Source organism: Alligator sinensis, unplaced genomic scaffold, assembly GCF_000455745.1.
Source record: "Alligator sinensis unplaced genomic scaffold, ASM45574v1 scaffold1823_1, whole genome shotgun sequence".
Classification (NCBI taxonomy): Eukaryota; Metazoa; Chordata; order Crocodylia; family Alligatoridae; genus Alligator; species Alligator sinensis.
The window spans coordinates 57,229-78,433 of record NW_005843508.1 but is presented as its reverse complement, the minus strand read 5'-3'; the positions used below and the strand labels follow the sequence as shown (position 1 = coordinate 78,433).

General features: G+C 39.9%; 1 protein-coding gene across 1 annotated transcript in view; it reads right to left on the bottom strand.

Annotated features, from left to right (window-relative positions):
* LRRC7 (leucine rich repeat containing 7) overlaps positions 1-21,205 on the bottom strand; it is a gene marked incomplete at its 5' end in the record, with an annotated part of 77,663 nt that overhangs the window by 6,103 nt on the left and 50,355 nt on the right. Inside the window, 2 exons of the mRNA XM_006038862.3 lie at positions 10,266-10,340; positions 15,168-15,260. Coding sequence (XP_006038924.3) covers positions 10,266-10,340; positions 15,168-15,260 — 168 coding nt within the window. The remainder of the gene's footprint in view (positions 1-10,265; positions 10,341-15,167; positions 15,261-21,205) is intronic.

The window sequence follows — 21,205 nt, the reverse complement described above, 5'->3', positions numbered from 1 at the left end:
CATTGAACAAGGGTGGACATGGACCTCCTCTGCATTATTTGCCCATTTTCCTCCAATAGTTTCTGCCTGTAGAGCAGGCAGGTTTATCTCCTTCAGTGCTCACCACCAGAAGGTCAGAAGCCAGAATAGAAAGTGAGGGTTGGAAGGAACCTCAGGAGGTCATCTACTCCAACCTCCTGCTCAAAGCAGGGCCATCCCCAACTAGATCATCCCAGCCAAACCTTTGTCTAGCTGGGTTTTGAAACCCCCGAAGGATGGATCTTCCACCACCCCTCTGGGTAACCTGCTCCTGTGTTTTACTACTCCCCTAGTGAGAAAATTCTTCCTAATATCTAACCTAAACTTCCCTTGCTGCAACTTGCAACCACTGCTCCTTGTTCCGTCATCTGCCACCACTGACAACAGTCTACCTCCATCCTCTTTTGAACCCTCCTTCAGGTAGTTGAAGACTACTATTAAATCTCTACTCAGTCTCCTCTTCTCTAGACTAAATAAGCCCAGTTCCCCCAGTCTTTCCTTATAAGTCATGTGCCCCACCCCCTCACCATTTTTGTCACCCTCTGCTGGACTCTCCAATTTGTCCACACCCTTTTTGTAGTAGGGGGCCTAAAACTGAACACAGTACTCCATGTGGCCTCACCAGTGGTGAATAACAAGGGCACACTGTTGGCTCATATTCAGCTTATTGTCCACTGTCACCCCCGGGTTCTTTTCTGGAGAGCTGCTGCCCAGGCAGTCATCCCCCACCCTGTACCAGTGCATGGGATTGTTTCATCTCAAGTGCAGGACTTTGCACTTGTCCTTGCTGAACCCTCATGAGAATAGTTACTACATGGCAAACCACTTTCCCCCACTATAATTAATACTCAATCTGCTTTCTCATTGCTTATGTGGTGGCTTTGTATATTTACTATATCTCTGGGAACTATTATGCCACACATTTAACTTTTTCCCAAGTTGTTAACATTTTTTGCTTTGAGAATTGGCAAAGCATGATAACCTTGGCATGAGCTTTTCCTTTTATTTTGTACTGTGAGCCCAAACATCAGAACCCCTTTTGGTGAGTAACAAAGTTGATGGAAAACATTCATTTGGGGCTAGATTCTGCTGTAATGAGCCACTATTGAAGCCAAAAGTATTATAAAAAATATGTGCAAGAGTAGAACTGAGGCCATAGGTTTTGCATCATATCATTCTTTTCCTTAAAAAAGAAAAAAAAGAAGCTTCATAAAAGTTGGTTTTGCTGCCTGGTAAGTCTCTCAAGATCAGACACCTTGGGTGCATCTACAGGTTTCTGTATGGCAATGTTGCTATGGTGCTGTTCTTTAGTAGTTCATTTTGGAATTACTAAAGCACGTTGCACTAACTACCTGTACTGCGCCATGTGCATGGTACATGATTACATTTTGCCACTATGTTGCTGTAGAGACATGCTGAAACAGGGGGAATGCATCATTATGGCAATGTAGCTGCTGATCACGTGTAGACCCACATGATTTCTGTATCACTGTAGTTCACCATATGGTGCATCACTATGGCAATGTAGGGTGATGTGTAGATGAACCCCTTATGTTTTTGCTGTTTTTGTGTGTGATAGTATAAATTATGTGAGAGAACTGTATATTTTTCTTCTTACTGGGTCTTTTGGCCACATGCAATATAGCCATTCATCTTTGTAAAATGCTGACATTTTAAAATAAAATGAATGGTTCTTACCTGCCAAGTAGCTAAATTACCTCTGAGTTTATGAGTGACAGTGGAAAGATATGAGAATTACTGCTTGACACATACATTAACATTCCCCAAAGAGACCCAAAGGAAGTTACAGTAGCAAGCACTGTAAATTTCATCATCAAAACAATGAATACTTTGCACCAACACAGCACCTTCCATTTGAGGATATCAAAGCATTTTTCAAACATGACTGCATTAGCCTCACCACAACTCTATGGTATTAGTGTTTGTAGGAGCATCCCCATGTGTGGAAATTGAGGTATAGAGAGGTTATGTGATTTGCACAGTTACATGGACTGTCTGAAGTAGACTGGATTGGAACCCAGACTTGAATCCCAGTTTTTCCCACAATATATTATAAAAAACTAGTTGTTCTTATTATTTGACCCCTTAGTTATTTATTGTCCACACAACAAATTTTCTTTAATCTAATACAGAAGTCAGCAACAGACAGCCCACAAGCCTATGTATGTACAAGAGAGCCAGGAGAAGGTGAAGATATGACTGTTATCTTAAAATGTCAGGTAGCAGAGCTAGCTACACACATGGGGAAGAAAAAAACAGGTTGATGTTACAGACTGACAAGGGCTCTGCTAAATTATACCCTTTCCCTGGAGTAGGAGGTTTGTGGCATTAGCATCCTTGGCTAAGTACAGACATGCAAAAAAAACCATGAGATGGAACTGATTTCAGTTATCCAGTTTCCTGTAAGCAGCGCAGTTTAGATCAGTAGCAAACAGAATGCACATTCACTCTTTGGTGGGGGGTGGTGGGGAGCAAACCTTAGACCAGGTTCTGCCATTTTTAAACCAGTCTGTGTGCGCCGAACATCTGCTTTGTTATGAGTATAGACAAGTTTTGTGTGCTGAACTTCTGTTATGGTTATAGACCAATTTCCGATTACTAGGGATCCTGCTTTTCTCTAATAAAAAAAATAAAATCCCCAACTTTCAGTTTAAAAAATGTAACCCCAAATACACATTTTTCTGTGACTAAAATGAAACACCACTAATATATATATACATATATACACATATACGTATACGTATATCTATACTTATATATACATATCAATGTTTCATTTTAATCATGGAAAAATGTGGATTTTGGGTTACTTTTTTAATCCAAAAATTGGGAATTTATTTATTTTTTTTTAATCAGAGAAAACCAGAATAACTTATACTGATAAAAGTGTAATGTCTGTACCTGACTCTGGAGTCTGTGGCTCTTTTCTGCCTAGACTTTTGCAGTTCTAATCCCAAATCATCATCTTGCTATATTGTATATATAGATGTAAATGCATAAGTAGCTACAGAAAGATGAATAGTTAATATCAAAGGTTGAAAGCCACAGAAGAAGCAATATGTTGGAATAAGTAGTACTTATAATTAGTAACCAGATTATTCATGCATCTGTTTATAACTTGGTAACTGTGGTTTCTAAATTTAAGAATAATCAAGGGGAAACATGCCATGTATAAAAATGAAGAAAACACCCCTAATTGACATTTCCATTCTTGTCCACATTGCTCTGCTAGATGAGTTCATATTTCAGACAGAAATATCTGACTGTAAAAGTAGTTTCATTAAGTAGGCACAAAATTAGGGATGTATGAGTTGGCTGAGTTAATCAATTTCGCTTTGATTCACAGGGTAGCCAATTCATTATTTTCTTCAATATTTTTCACTCATTACAACTTCAAACTACTGATTCACTTAAAAATTCAGATCAGCTTTTGAAAGGACAAAGTTATTAAACCAATTTGTATTTTGGAAAATTCAGAAGCCATATTTCTCATCTTTTTAGGCTATCTTGGATGTTACTGTATTAATGTTTTTAAAAAGTGGCAAGTCTGCACTTTGCCTGAGAAGCCAACTGAAGGACAGTCTAGTTTTGACTGGCTTGAGTCCATTCTAATATAATTTCAACAGATGGTTTAGTATAAAGTGAATTCTTAATGAACAGAACTCATTCCTGTTACATACTGATGGTCACAACCTGTTAATGAAATCTTTTGAAACTGATGGAAATAAGCTTAAACAAGAGAGTCTGACAGTAACATAATGTGGCTTAAATCTATTGTCCTAAAATTGTGGCTAGCATACCTTCATGTGATTTTTCTGAAAGAATTCTTATGATAAGAATGTAATGGCAAGCACTATAGATTAGGTAATGTTAGTTTGATCTATCACCTACATTTTTAATTTAAAAATTAAAACAAGTATTAAAATGTAGCAGTAAAACATTACTGAGTAGATAGATGACACTCTTTCATGCTAGTTTTTCTCATTCCCAGCTCTTAAGAAACAAAGGACTATTCATCATGAGAAAGAGTGATAGACTCTGAGTCAGCTGGGGTCATAGGATCCCAGCAAGATAAGCATCCAGTTTGCTCTTGAAGGTGTTCAATGTAGGCGCTTGAACCACCTCCAGTGGCAGGCTGTTCCAGACCTTGGGGGCTCGGACAGTAAAGAAATTCTTCCTTATGTCCAGCCTGAAATGATCTTGAAGTAGTTTGTGACCATTCGACCTCGTCATCCCTTGGGGCGCTCTGGTGAACAAACGTTCCCCCAGACGCTGGTGGTCACCCCTGATAAACTTATAGGTGGCCATCAGATCACCCCTGAGCCTGCGCTTTTTCAGGCTAAAGAGCCCCATGGCTCTCAGCCTGTCATCGTAGGGTCTGCTTCCCTGACCTCTGATCATGCACGTGGCTCTTCTCTGCACTCTCTCAAGCTTCTCCACATCCTTTTTGAATTGTGGAGCCCAAAACTGGACACAGTACTCCAGCTGCGGCCTCACTAAGGCCGAGTACAAGGGGAGAATGATGTCCCGGGATTTGCTTGAGAAGCATCTATGGATGCAAGCCAGCGTTTAGGTCGCTTTACTAGCCGCAGCATTGCATTGCAGGCTCATGTTCATCTTGTGGTCAATGATGACCCCCAAGTTTCTTTCTTCCATAGTGCTAGCCAGCATAGCACTGCCGAGCCTATAAGGATGCTGCGGGTAAACCTTAAACCTTTAGCACTGGCACTCCCAAAGGTAAGATTAACCCCAACAGGGGAGCTTGTGTTTTGTGAGCTTTATGTTTTGGGAACAGACAGTCATGCTTTTGATTTACACTTGGACTGAAGGACTGGGATGGCTGTAAGAAGCAGATCGGAGGCCACTGGGCCAGCTCAGAGCACTCCCAATCTTGGGGTGTTGAGTACAGGCAGGAGTCCAAATATGTTCAGAGGGAAGATTGTGGTGTGTAAGGACTGCATATCTGACAACAAATTGAGGAGTATAATTCCTACGCCTGCAATGGGCATGCTTGGGGGCTAGGTGGCCCAGAACCTGCAAGAGACTAGAGCTGGAGCCTGAAAACCTAGGGTCCTGGTGCAGTGGACCCCAGGCAACAGGATCCAGCCAGATTAAAAGTGACCTGAGGCCAGGAAGGGTCTGGGTTCAGACAAGGACCTACCCCAAAACCTGCATCCGCCTCCTGGGGACAGCCTCCCTAGAAAACTGTAACATCAAGTCGTGGCAGGTAAGAGAAACCATGAGAGGGAGGGACCCAGAGTCTGGAAGCAAGGGTGAGGAGGTCAGAACTAGGCAGCAAGTCAGGGCAGGAGCCTTGTCACATCAGCACTGAACATTCCAGTTACAGTCTCCTATTTAAGTCACTGGGAATATTTGTATGAAGGGGTTGGGAACATGCATAACTTTAAATATACAGGAAACCCTCACTATTTGCAGGTTCGACATTCACAGTTTCAAATATTCATGAATGCCGAACCCGCTTCATAGATTCATAGATGTTAGGGTTGGAAGGGACCTCAATTGATCATCGAGTCCGACCCCCTGCATAGGCAGGAAAGAGGGCTGGGTCTAGATGACCCCAGCTAGATGCATATCCAACCTCCTCTTGAAGACCCCCAAGGTGGGGGAGAGCACCACCTCCCTTGGGAGCCCATTCCAGACCTTGGCCACTCGAACTGTGAAGAAGTTCTTCCTAATGTCCAGTCTAAATCTGCTCTCTGCTAGCTTCTGGCTATTATTTCTTGTAACCCCCGGGGGCGCCTTGGTGAATAAAACCTCACCAATTCCCTCCTGTGCCCCCATGATGAACTTGTAGGCAGCCACAAGGTCGCCTCTCAACCTTCTCTTGCGGAGGCTGAAAAGGTCCAGGTTCTCTAGTCTCTCCTCGTAGGGCTTGGTCTGCAAGCCCTTAACCATACGAGTGGCCCTTCTCTGGACCCTCTCCAGGTTATCCGCATCCCTCTTGAAGTGCAGTGCCCAGAATTGCACGCTTCTTAAAGGAGTTCCTCGGGAGCTCTGCACTTGCCACTGCCAGACTCCTTCCACTGCCGCCGGGCTCCTTCTGCCATGCTCCCGCAGTCACCAGAGTAGTTGTGCCCCCTCCACCAGCTGCTGGGGGCACCGAGTTCATGAACACAGATGGCATTCATGAACGCAGTGCCTTATTTGTGGATTTTGCCATCATAGGGAATACAAGAACGTATCCCCCGTGAATGGCAAGGATGGCCTGTACCTTGCAATGCTAGAGTGGTGATAGGAGCTTATTTATATTTCACTGTAAGACACAGGCTAATAATAAATGTACACTTAATTTCTGAAAATAAATTGCAGTGTGGATCATTTCCATCAGAACATAGCAAATATGACAAAATATTATGACACAACATTTTATGGAGGCTGGAGATTAGTACTACAGTAAAAACTCTGTTATCCAGCATGAGTAGGGAATGGGGGGTGCCGGTAACCTAAAAATGATAGTTACTTAAGGCAGGGGTTTTCAGTTGGACATGGAGTGGGGAGAGGGAGATGGCAGTGGCGGCCTCAAGCAGAGTGGTGGCAGCGCAGGGTGGTGGGTGGCAACGGCAACCACCAAGTACGAGCTTCCCCGCCCCTTCATCCAGCTGGCCGGCCAGAAATTCCAGTTAGTAGAGAGTGCCAGTTACTAAAATGCCGGTTAACACAGCTTTTACTGTATATTCTCAGACACCTGTTGAAAATCTACCACCATCATACTGGAGTGCATGGAAGTGCCATGAAGTCCTTAAGCTTTATGTAAGTGGGGGGTGTTATTCCCCCATGAGAGCTCTTCTTAATGGTGAAGGCTCATACTTGACAGTGCTGGTAGGTTAATAAGGAACTAAAGGACTGTTGGGAATAAATATGTTAAAGGAATCCACCAATATACAATTCTATTTTATTAAGTAGGTAAACTCTGATAAAGTGCTCCACTGAAAGAAAACAACTGTATTTTTTTATTTCTTATTTCAAGTTAAATTTACTCCCTGTTTCATTCAGGATAAATTCCTGCAGTTAGCTTCACTTACTGTGGACTAGAAATAGACAAATTAAACAGCTACCCTGGACTTGGCTGCACTGCAGTCCGTCCATGCTCTGCTTATGGGCAATTGTTTTTAGACTGTTACCATGAATTGCATAGTTAGACCCTGCAGTCTACTAGGTACAATAAATATTTTCTTTTAGTTGGTTCCCCACTTGACAACAGAGTAATCATAATTAATAGTGCATCTGTATTCAAATGAGACCAGAATTATAAAATGTATAATTAATTAGACTGGTATTTGAACCATCTGTGTTGTTTTTCAGTTACCAAGCAATCACCCTTGCAGGAGGGATAGCATTAAAATGATATAATGTATATCCGAAGCTGCAGGTGAATTTATTCTTAATTTCACTGTCACTTATTTTGTATAAACCTGCTTTTAGCTTTCCAATATTTCATTCTACTTTATAATGAAAACTAGTGTTTATTGATGCATAAAAGAAAAAGTTAAGACCAGATTATTGAAACATTCTAAATAATCTTATGTTGGGAGCGGATATTATTATGCCATTTTTATACTGTTGGTCTTACATTTCCAGCTTTCTTTCCATACATCCTAATCTCAGGTCTCTTTGAATCGAAAGAGGGCTGTGTCAACCAATTTAGACTTTAGGAAGGACAAAGCAATTTATTACACTAGTGACACATTGTTTATCAAAGGTAACTCAATGCTATTAGCTCTTTGCACAGTGAGTGCTCCTAAGCAAGGGCACCTGTTGTATGGCATCAAAAGAAATCATTTCACATAACAATCAGGAAATTGGTGAAGGCTGGAATGGTAAATCTTGACTAAAAATGTATTATGTACAGAAGAAACTGTACCTGCATGAAACAATACAATGTACAAAGGATTCCAGTCAGAATACTCCCCCCGTTTCTGTACACTGCTTGCAACTGCAGGCAAGATTCTTACCATTTTCATTTTTGTACTATTCCTTGTCTGCTTATGTAACCCAGTTTGACAATACTCCAAATATGTAATTCTAGTCGTCTCTTATTTCCAAATCTAATTTAGATTTCTTAGGTGTTTTCCTTGTTTTATAGCTGTTTTTGGGATGATCATGTAATGGTTTCAAATGGTTTCAACAGTATGGTGTTCATAAATTCATAAAAACATATCAAATGCAAACAAATTGACAACAATGAAGAATGGTTCAGAACCTGCTGAAATCAATAGTCTTCTTTCTAGCATAAGGCTACCTGAAAAAAAACAAGCATTCTGACCAACTCAGTTAGAAAGGATGGGGCAATGGTGTTTGCAAATTTCCTCAGTATAGAGATTTCTCCAATACAAGTGTGCAAAGCAGTGATCCTCAACCCTGAATCAAGATTAGGTGGGTTCAACGCCTGTTACATACCTTTTATATAAATATACTAATGCCCTGCCCTCCGCCAAAAAGTACAATTGATTTCCAGTGGCAATTTATTTTCCAGGCTCAAGTATTGCCTTCCAGGATTCTATAAAAAGAATATATTGTGGGAACACGCTTTCCCTTTCCATTACATTGAGGCACAAAATTATTTATTTTTTAATCAATGGAGAATGTCTGAAACACCCCACTGGGGACATCTTGCCTTTCCTCTGCCTGGGTCAGAACAGAAAAGTTGTATCTAAGAGGTCCAGTCAAATAAAATCTTGGCATTTTCAAAATCTGGAGGTTTCTCATCGGGCCACTCAAAAGATGCTGTTATCAAGCAGAACAGATGCTATCCCTTTTAGTGTGTACATTTAAAAATGTTTCAACAATGAAGAGACAAAGGACTGCAGTTACATTTCTATGTAAAACTATGACTGCAGAATTCATTGTGTTATTTATACCAGCACAAAATGTGAATATCATAAATATCTTGCATTGTCAGTCACTTAATAAAATGTTGAAATCCTTTCTTTCATTCACATAAAAGAAATAAACAAAGAATAAATGAATGAAATAGCATAATGTTATTATTTTATGCAAATAGCAGCCTGATGAGATAGAAAAAACAAATCATCGCATATGCTAATAGTACTAAAAGGAGTAAACCATTTAATAAGACACAGATAAAACTACTTTTTATCATCTCAGAATAGCTGTATTGGCCTTGCATTTAAAGGCAACGGATATGCAACTCTTCTATTTCTTGTCACTCAATACCTGGGTTTCTATATAACTCAATATGGTTTAAGTCTAGTACAGATTCTTGCCTACATCATGCCAATAGCTTGCAATCACAAGTCTACATCTGTTAACGGACCTGTAATTTCTGCTCTGAAGAGCTGAGGAAAGAGCATCATCAGTGACAAATTCTTTGCTTGGGAGACCCTTACCCGATTCATTTAACAGAACTGGACATTATGCAAACCAATGTACAGTATTACTTTAGGTTTTTTACCCAAGTGCTTGCACTGAATGGTGGTCACAACAAAGAGAGATCTTTAATTTGTTAGTTGTTCCGCAGAAATACTTTGTATGTGTATGTGTATGTGTATAGACAAAGGTGATAACATGGGCCCATTATTTTACATAAATAAGGGACCAAAGTGAAAAATACATGGGAGGGTAAACTTCCTCTTGTGATCACATCTTGTCTCCAAAAGGGGCACTCTGAACCTATGGGTGGGAGAAAGGTCACCGTTCCCAGACTTTATGGGTTCAGAATATAAACCTATAGAATCTGAGCCATGCCTGGCAATAGACTTTCTATCCAAACAAAACTCTACACTGCCATTCCCTCCTAAGAGCTTTGCTGCTATTAGGTCCTCTTCCTCCTGTGCCTGCACTTCATCTCCTCTCTGAGGAAGCCAAAGCTAGAGAACGTAGTGAATGCTTCTTGGACTCATTCCCTCTTACGGTAAAACCCTCCCTGCTCTCAGAAATTTCATAAAAAGAAATATTTCAGTTTCAGTATGTAGTTAGAGGGAGGAAGTCACTGAGACAATCCCTCTCCTTTCTACATACCCTCTACACTTCCACTCCAGTTTGTCTTCTTTCTCTTTACCTATGAGAAAAGCTCCAAAAGGTATTATAAAATAAATTAAATAATTAAGTTAACAACAACACAAAAGAGAAAGAAAATCTAAACTAACTGCTACTGGAAAAACACCTTCTTACAGGTGAGCAGTGAAAATTTGATTTAGAACTGAATTCAGATTATAAATTAAACATGAAATGTAGTTCCCTCTTACCTTAAGGATCTTATCACCAGGCTGTAGCAGGTTGGATGCTGGTCCATCAGGCTGAACCCTAGTAACAAAGATACCCTATAAGTCAGAAGTAACAGAGGTTAGGATTCTATTATGAAGACCTAGGCTAAAGGTTTGTTTGATATTTTGTACTGTAAATGGAGGGACATCAGCAATGATCCCATGAACCATGGCAATGTAGTGTCTAAAAGATCCCATTCACCAAGTTGCAACAGTGGAGAAAATGCCAGTTACTTTTCAACTATAATTTAGAAACACACATCTCTAAGCAAGTCACTAAAATGATCAGTCCAGCTCCTACAGCAGGACATTGAACTATAAATATATTATAGTGTATTTTTATTTTTAATCATTTGGAACTCACCCAGTATTCAGCCTTACTGAATACACCTAGTAGAATTTACCTCAATTATCCGACAATCACTTAAAGATTTATTCAAACTATTTTTCCCCATTGGTAATTTTTATCCCATGACAAGTCTAAAAGCTTTATACGGATTTGCATAAACTGATGGAGACCAAAGACTACAGGTTCAAACTACAGTGAAATATTGTTCTATGAAGCAAGTACTTGGCTGTATGCATAAAATAAGCTTGCATAAAGAACATTACAGCTGACTCTTATTAAATATTGTCTAAAAGATCAATACAGTAATTTCCTGACATCCATCCAACCACTTGGTTAATTGTACTCTAATTTATGCAGGATGTTCCCTTATTTTAATTAGGGGAAAAAACATCCTTTTTCCGATTCAGTGACCATCACCCTTATTGCTTGTGAGATTGTTTTTTGTTTGGTTGGGGGTGTTATTTTTGCATTTTGTGTCTGATAAGCGAACAAATTCACAAAGGGGAAAAATATTAAATGAAAAAGATGATCTTGATTCAAGAATTTCAGAAAGGCAGGCACATTAAGGAAACCCAGCAATTGAAATGCAATTTCTAAGTAAGCATTGCATGAACACACTGCTTTTCCCTTTCTCTTGCTAAAATCCAAACACTTCTCTTTTTCTGTAATCCTTAACCCTTGTATTTACTGTGCATCCAAACCTTTTTCTGCCTATTTGGAACTGTAAGATTTTATGTTAAAGTTTCTGATTCAGATTGGTTATATTGTTGCCATTAAAACATGAAGAGTTTTTGTAATTATAATTTTACTTCCTGGTGAATCCACTGTAGATTTCAAGGATTTCCGTAGCTCATTGCCTTTTCTGTCTCAGGCAAAGTTCAGTCCGCTATTTCTACTTATCTCATTAACATAGTTAACTCTTTGACGGAAGGAAGATGTCTCTAGCTTGTCTTGTCTAGCATCTGGGCTATATATGATTGTACTTACAAGATGGATTCACAATACAGAACTGGTTCTCATGTTTTCTGCTACTTCTCTGTTCCTCCCATCCCTCATGAAATCTTCCGTTTTGTTATCTTTCCTCATCTGTCAGCCAGCAGTTTCTCTGGTTCTACCTAAATATTTTCATTAAGTTTGACTGACATCTTGGGGTCTTCTCTCTGTCATGCTTAGACATACACATTGTTAAACCTTCCTCTGCAGTTAGTCTAGGAACTGACCTTTGGGCAGTGCATACAAAGAGGAGATTGAACAGACCAGACTATTTTAAAAAATACTGTCCAGAAAGTAGGAAAAGAGTTAAGCACTAGGATACTGCTTCTGAATCCATGTTTTTGAAATCTAAGCAAGGTGCCCCTCATCCTACGATGTATATATTTCTCTAGTTTTTCACTCTTGGTGAAAGCACTTATTCAATCACTATAACGACACGGTGTTTTTAGAAAAGTGAATTAGTTGCACTAATGGTGAATTAGAAAGGGTGAATTAGTGCATCAAAGCATTAAGTTGTACTGTCTGCAAGTAGCATTCTCTTAAAAAATTAAGTATTCTTTTGAAAATAATTGCAGAACTGAGGTGCTCAAATCTTTATTTTTTAGGCTAGTTATCATCTAAATTTTGTCATAAATAGTGCTTTTTATAAGACAGGACAGGTTGTGATGAAACTTCAGGAAAGGTCCAGGACAGAATTTCTGGTCAAAATGACAGAGAAACAAGCCATCCAAGAACTGCCAATAACCTGGGACTCAGAGGCCTCCTCTTAGATGCAGAAGCCCCAAGATTCAAGTCCCTGCTTCTACTTCTGATTGAAACAAGGGATATAAACCTTGTTCTAGGGAAGTGTCCTAACCACCTATGTCTAGTTATTAGCTTTGTAAAGGGCTTGTATATATTTGGCAAGGAATTTTCTAGTAATTTTTTTCCTCATCTTTGATATAGCAGAACCATAGAAATGTGAGTTTTGCTTCCATTGGTATACAGTGGTTTTTCTATTTGATGTAGAGATAGAACTACTTAACAATTGAGACAGTGATTCTCAGACTTTACAGGCCTCTAGTGACACAGAATTCTTGATGATGGTCTAGATGGGGCAAAACTCTTCTTTGTTTCCAACTACTAAGTTACATTAGAACTATTTAAGTACTTTTATCTGACAGTAAAATATTTTAAGTCCTTTTATTTGCCAGTATTATTTGCTATAGTGAATGCAAATGGATGGGAAGTGCTTTGCAAGCCAAGGGAAGATGCAGCCCTTACTTCTGAAAATGTTTTTGCAATCCATGCATAAACAGCTAGTTTATCTGGGCATATAGTTGACAAGTTGAAACCCATTAAAATAGCTGCAAGATGCATATGAAACCAAGACATTAAAATAGAACAAGAAGAGGTCACTTGCTTACAATGGCTGATGGTTAGTGTCATTATAGATCCATCAGTCAAAGCACTCCTGAGACATCTGGTGATAACCCAAGAGTACATCTCATTTTCATTTGTATTTAATATAAAGATGAATATTTTTAGCTTGGTGATAAGTCCACTTGTAGACAGTAAAATACTGGTATAAAATATTTATATCCAGTTATTGTGATTGTAGGATTACAGTGTAGTTGAGCCCTGTTCTTGCTTTTAATATATTGTAAGTATACGAACCATGACAGAAGTATTTTAAAAAGCACTTAAAAGATCTGATGTAGCAGCATGGAAGAATTAAAGAGTAATCCTTTGGGGAAAAAAATAAAATAATTCATTCCTTTTGTGAAAACAAACAATACAGACATGGAATCATATCCCACAGTCTAGCTCTCTGTTTCACTGGTTTAACTGAAAATTTGGCTGCTAAACTCTTAGAAAGAAATGCATGTTTATAGTTTTGCTACATACTACTGCTACAGGATCAATCTACTCATGTAGACACATTCATGATGGAATGTGACTTCTTTTTTCAGTGAAAATATGAAGAATTTCAAATGTGAAAACAAGTGACAAGGTATTTAATTATAAGCCACATCAGGAAACGTAAAATAGAGTAATATTTACAATAGTTATAAATGAAACTGGAAAGAATACTCGACAATTCCTGAACCTTATGGCAGGATATCCAATACATTTTAGGTGCCATATGTTCACATATATATGCTATATGTTCAAATACATCGAGACTATAATGATCTACTCCCCGACATCCAAAATCAGAGATTAGTAATACAAAGTGACACAATTTGTGAGTTAACTAAAGGAATATTTTCAAAAGCATTTTGCGTGAACATCCATTCTGCTCTTAATTTTAGTGCAAACTGACAGGGAAATTATTTTTATAAATGTATTTGTGGATCTAAGATTTCACTTAAGGATTAAACAGAATAACAGGTTCAATCCGATTTGCTGAGCTTTCTGAACTTGGATTGTGAGGAGGTGTGAGGGTGCTGGTCAAATATCAAGAACGAACATACCATGTTTATAAGGTAAGAATCTGTAGTTTTCTATTAGTAACAAAGCTCAATTTATTTTAGTACAAATTACAGACTGATTCAGAGACAACTTTTTACTCCAGAGTATCTATACTTGATATAACCCTCAACTCTAAAGCATTCTTGTTCTCCTTTTGCTGACTAGAGTGTTTTCATGGTTTTGGAATACTTAAACTACACCTGCAGCAATTCCTGAGTTTTATCGGTGAAAAGCCTCAAATAACCAATTCCCAAAAGGTATATTAATTTATAGCATTCCAACAATTAGTAATCTGCCTGGAAGACAGATAAATTGCAAGGGGGAGGGGGAAGTGTGCGTGTGACATTTATTTCGGCTCCCTGCTCAAGACAGGATCATGCCTATTCAAGTCATCCCATACTCTTAAAAACTTCCGAGGATAAAGATTCCACAGCCACTCCAGGTAATCTGTTTAAATGCTTAACCACCCTCAGAGGGAGAAGTCCTTCTAATCTAAATTTCCCATGCTGCAATTTAAGTCCATTACTCCTTGTCTTATCTCCTATGGCCACAGAGAATAGCCTGTCACCATGCTTTTTATAACCACCTTTCAGGTATTTGAAGGCTGTTATTAAATGTCCCTTCAGTCTTCTCTTCTCCAGTCTAATATAATCCCAGTTCTTTCAACCTTTTCTCATAAATCATGCTTGCTAAACCTCTAATTAATTTTGTTGTAAAATACTATTGGATTTTAGAGACCCATCAGCTCTTGCTGATGTCAATGGACCATTTTTGAATAACTCCAATGAGAATTGGATAAAGACCTTACATTTTGTGAATAAATAGGTTACAACAATTTGAGGAAGTGTTTACATTTTCCAAACTACCGAATCTCGAAAGATTGATTTTATATAAGGAACAGAAACCAGCTACTTCATGCATTTTCTATTTTGATTACTTTTCTGTAATGAGAGTGAAAAATCCATTAACCAAAGCCACATATTGAATAAAGTTGTATACCAATGAACCCTATGAGAAAGTTACATTCTTATATCTGAGAACTTTGGCGCACTAAAATAAAAGCAAATAGTGACAAATGTATAACTTACCTTGTCAGAAGGTTTGAATGGATTTCCTTGTCCACTTATTCCACCACTTATACTAAATCCCAGGCCAGGATTCTTTTCTATTCTCACACAAAACTATGTTAAAAAGATATGGAAAGATAATCGAATGCCAACGTTAAAGAGAGTCTTCTAAACAGTTGTGTCCATTCCTGATAAATTTTCATTCATTATAAAATACCAGAGTTGTACAGTATAACAAAACATTAAAATTATTAATGCAATAAGGTATAAAAATGTGATATTTTTGTGGGTTTTGAGTCCATAATATTTATACATCTGTACTCATTTTCTGTACACATATTGCTCTCTTCCCCCTTTTTCACATACCTTTCTTGTTTCTCTTTCCAGAGCTAACAAGTAATTTTTAGTTGACAAAAAGTCGTACGTTGGCTAAATTTGCCACACACAACATGCATTGAGGTCAATGGGAACTACATGCATATGTATCTATGTGGGCAGATTTTAGACTTACTTATATGTTGAATTGAACTGCACTGTTAATTTTTCTCCCCCAGATCCTGTTTCACTGTATCCAGGTTTTTATAATAAAACATGACTTTAAAATCCTCTCCACAGTTGTGGTTAAGATGTCAAATGTCTCTATTCTGTATTCACAAATAGTCTAAGAAAAATCTTTAGCTTTAAGAGCAGGTTGATCCCCTTATTTAATATTGCACTTGCAGTCTTCTAGTTTGAGGTTTTCCAAACATCAGATCAACACATTAACTTGCTTTTTTATTATTTCTTGAAGACCTCAGAATATCTGCAGATTCCTTCATTATGTGGTTTTATCTTTTTTCATGCTTTTATTTCATTTTCTTTCAGTGTGTCTCTCTGATGATGGAATATGATACATATTTTCAATAATCTTAATAGCCTTTGTCCTTTCATATATTTTATTTTTTTTAGGAGTTGTGATTAGAAAGATGTCAGTATTCTTCAAGGAACTGTTGCCTCTTCTATTCTCACTTGAAGTGCTACACAGCTGAAGAATTTTTCTAGCAAGCAATATCTATTAGGTCACTCCTCCCTCCCCTATCGTTGCAGAGGACCTTGAGAGCATATCTAGACTTCCTGTGCACAACAGTGAAATCCTCACATACTCTGCTGCTCTGTATGCATTGCCTTCCCCCCCATCCCCCAGCTGAAGCAGTGCTACTGTGTCCGTGTAGTTTGGCACAGTCAACAGTGCTAACTACCTCACCTTCATCACCATACTGATGGAGCTACACTGCTTCCAGTTAGGGGTTGGGGGCAGCACATGACGAGCAGCAGAGCGTATTTGATGTAGTCCTTGACAGGGATGATTATTTTGCAATTTAGAGATGGTCTGAGAATACAATAGGGCAAGTGGTCCTAGCCATCCTTCAGTACCTTCCTTAATTTTAAGAATTATTCACCTAAGAGAGTCTGAAAGTGGGGGAAGCTGGCTGGGAGCTTGAATATATGCATGTTGGCACTCTCAAAGAAGAGCAATTACTCATATGTAACCACTTTTTCTTATGAATGGTCTTTGCATATTCCCATGTGTGGGAGATGAGCAAACACAATTGTCCAGAAGGATAGAGTGTTTTAGGTGGCAAAGAATTGCAAAAACTGCCAACTGTCAAATCCTGATGGCAATTAAGAGAGAGTTTTGAGTGAGCGGTTTTATTCTTTCACATAAGGTCCCTGTAAAGAAAAACAATCTTTTTCTAAAGTATAGAGAGGTCTACAAGAAACAGCTTTAAGTTCTATTAAAAAATCAGAAGGCTGGCATGATGAGATCAGAAGTCTGGCCTTGGAGTTGGCTAACAACCTTTGATGTACGTATGAACATCAGATAAATATGAATAGGTATGTAACAGAGATTTAAGGAAATACAACCACAATCTGTTCAAGATGGAAACAGAAATGATTTGAAACTAGGAAATGAGGATTTATGAGCAAAGACCAAGTCACATTTCCCACAGGGGCTATCATTTACAGATCACTGGCCATTTGTCCTGTACCTCATATCAAGCCTGGGCAGTGGGCATGAGAAATGTCCTCTTTTCAGGTATGTAGTTCAGATTATATTCAGATAAACAGTGGACTAGAGGCCCCAAACGCTTTGAGAAACAAGATCCTAATCTCACTAGAAGGAATACTTAATAGCGCAACTAAATAAACACATCGACCCATTCTTGTAGTAGTAACAGCCCAACCAAATATACTGCCAAAGAAATACAGATTCCCTTGGCACAGTCATGAAGACAAAGCAGGTATTTAAAGTCACAAACAAAGGTAACTACTAAGTGAATGACAATGCTGCCCCAGACATGTAAAGGGCTGAAGCTGAAATCTCAATCTCTGCCACTAGAAAGAGCTCATAATATAATCCCAAATGTTCAAAAATCTAGAAGTCAGAACAATACCTTAAGATGATTCAGGATCAAGTAATGATTCATACCACAGCCAGAAGATAAACATCCATTAATCTGGAAGCAATAGCAATTGAGGTCCCTTCCAACCCTAGCATCTATGAATGGATTTACCACATTCAATCCAAACTACCAAGACTCAATGATATCTATGGCAACTGTACAGCTGCAGCTCAACTGACCTGTGTACAATTTTACTGAACCACTAAAATTAAAGTGAGCATGCAGTTATTTAAGTGCTTTCATGAACACCATAGCTGAAGGCATACGTGGCAGGGAAGCCCCAATGGTCACTCAGTTCCTTTACAAATAAGCATCTCAAGTATTGGGATTTTAATTAAAAAAGATAAAAGACAGGTTCTGGTATTTGTCCACATCTATAAGATCTACAGTTCCTGAAGGGAAAGTAATTATTCTTTCATCTTTAGGAGACTGTCTACAGATTCCACTCTAGATGACTAATAAGCAGATATCTTAAATCTTTTAGGCAGAAGAAAGATGGAACCACGCTTAACCAAACCACTGGATGAAGACTCACAGAATCACAAAGTTGGAAAGAACCCTCAAGGGTCATCTTGTCCAACCCCCTGCACAAATGCTAGAATACCACTTCCAAATCATGCCTGTCCAATGCTTATCAAGCCTCTTCTTGATAACTTCCAAAAAACAGATTCCACAACTGCCTTGGCAGTTTGGCTTACTGTTTCAACAGTATACAAGATTTTCCTGATATCTAATCGAAATCTATTTTTCTGTGATTCAAAGCCATTTTTCCTGTCCTACCCTTCATAGCAAGGTCTTCCTTCTCTTTATGGCAGCCCTTTAGATTTTTAACAAGCACTATCATGTCTTAATTGTCTTTTCTGCAAGCTAAATATGCCTAGCTCTCAGTGCAAGGGTATGAGGGATAAGGGGGGATATAGCGTACTGAGGTGGCACCCACTACAGTAACACATGTTCCCTGTACCATTATTATGTTATAAAACTTGCAAACAATGGGCCAATTTGAGAGCAGCTATGAAAGAGTTCATACTGGACTGTACCCTCTTCTGTTTCCTGGCAGGGAGAGAGAAGCTGGCAATCATCTTGTAGTATACAGTGTCTTCATGAAAAAGTCATGACTGGAAAAATATTTTTGTCTACATTCTTCGAAAATAATGTGCTTCCTTTTTGGGGGGGCACATAAAAATATGCAAGCAAATGTGCAAGAAAATATAAATATGGCAACTACTTCAGGTGAATGGATTAAAGTATCTACCTACTGCTTTGTCTTCAATTGTGTCAACACTGCACTGCTAAATTAGGTCAACCCAGAGGGATCTCAATGGTATCATGCGTTAATGGTTCATAAACTTTAGTATCAAATTAAGTTTACATCACATCAATTTTATCTTTGGCCTCTGCAAAGTTTGTTGCAATCAATATTCGTACCCTACAGCATGGACTGGTGGGTCAAAGTCTCTTTCATAATCTGGAACTCTCTAATCTAGTGGATAGATACACTTGAAGGTTTAAAATAGAGTTCCAATCTTTGTGCCTCTCCCTATGAAGATCCTGGATCCCACCATGCAAAGATTAGGAGCTCATCATTACCAATGTACTCATCGCTGGTTTAACAGTGTCACACAATAGTGCCAGGTATGCAATGCCAAAACTAGCTCCACCAAGGGAAACCTCAGCAGTGCTTCCATGGGAGTAAGCATCAGCACCAAATGTAGGTCCCTCTGGAACAAAGCAGGGAGTGAGAACCTGGATATCACTTTGGCATGAAATAGGACATTTCTTATATGTGGAAGAACCTCGGTACTTTAATGCTGCTTCTGAGGTGCCATGGCAATGCCAGCATGCCAGCACTGATTAGCTGCCTGAGGGGAGTTGGTATTCCTGTGTCAAATTAGTGGGACCTGGAGATGTGGTACTATGTATTGCTGGAAGAAATCTGTAACTCTGGACACCAAAATGAGCAAACCTCAGGGGGACACAGATCTCTGGCAATACTAAACAGACAACACCAGGAAGGTAGATGCTGATGAAGTCGGACAAACAGACACATAGGCCAGGAGATATCCAAAGTTGATGCTGGAATTATCACTTCTTCATTCTTCTGGCTAAAGAAAACATGTGCTAACTGTTTAACCAGAAAGAAAGAAGCCCAAAAGAGAAAATAAAAGAAACTAGCCAGAAAAATGTTGAGGACCCTGCATATGATTTGATCCCCCTGTCCCTTCTGGGACTCAAAGGTAGCTCAAAGGTAGCTGGATTGTGTGTGCAATGGGGAAGACCAAATACGGACAATGGACACAGCTCACTGTAAACAAGCTTCAGCTCAAAGTTGAAAGGTATGCATGCCACAAATGGGAATGCAAGGCTTGAGGATGGTTACTGCAATACCGGAAAGCTTGCCTATGCCCATCTGAAGCATGCAGTTGGTTCAGTAAAAGATACCAGCAATGAGAATTCTTGTCTCTTGGACCCCCTCTATGCATGCAGGTAAAGCAGTGATGGGATCTAATGTGCGATGCACACAATTGCACTTCCTGCCATGCCACATGTGCGTGGCAGGAGGTGCAATTGTGAGATTGCACATTGGATCCTATTGTGCCTTATTGCCAGTGTAGAGGAAGCCCAATCCTGGACTCCTCTGGTGGCAGCAAGAAGCAAGCTTTCACTGCTAGGAGCCCGATGCAGCCCAGGTGAGGGGCTCCCAGGTATGGGGACACTTCCCAGGCACAGGGGCACCTCACGTGATCCTCCTGCCCCAGGGCTGCAGTGAAACCCCTAGGGATGAAGGATTGATGTCATCCTTTGGTGTTTCCCACACTCCTGGGGCTGGGGATTAACCCATGGTGATCCTTGGGCCCCAGGGTTTCCCACATTCAAGGGCCCTGGGGATCAAGACAGCCATGATCTCCAAATTCCAGGGTTTTCACACACCCCATAAACCTGGGGATTGCAGCAGCTGCAATCTCTGGGGCTCAGGGGTTTTATGCTGGACATGGTTCACCCCTGCAGCTGAAAGCCCTGTCAGCTGGTAGTGCTCCCAGCTGCAGAAAAGTCCCTACTACACGTGCAAATTAAAGCTCAATAGCAACCAGCTTTAAAGTTACCACATATTTTCAAGGTCCAACTTTATACCCGATTGGAGCTTTTTACTCTATGATAGCTACCTTGCAGATCGAAGTCCCGTGGTGAGGGGGGGGAGCAGGGTTGGGGCAAGGGCAGGGGAAGGTGCTGCCCAGCTGGGGCAGGGGCAGGGCATGGGACAGAGCTGCAACTTGTCCAGGGGGTGCAGAGTGGGGGCCAGTGCTGGGCTTTTCCCGGCAGGGGGAGGGGCACTGGGCCAGGCTGCATTCCAGGTAGGCAGCAGCAGCTCTGGGAGCAGGGCTATAGCAAATCTGGGGGGAGCTGTAGCCCCCCCATAACTCCCTCCCCCCCAGGAAGAGCTCAGAGCAGCCCTGGCCCCAGCCCACAGTAGCAGCCACAGCCCACCCTTGCCCCATACACAGATCCAGGGACACATGCCCCCCATGCCCTCCTGGGGTATGAGTAGCAGCAGAAGCTGTCCCCGCTCCCTGTACCCCCTGAACAAGCCACCTCTGTCCCACGCCCTGCCCCTGC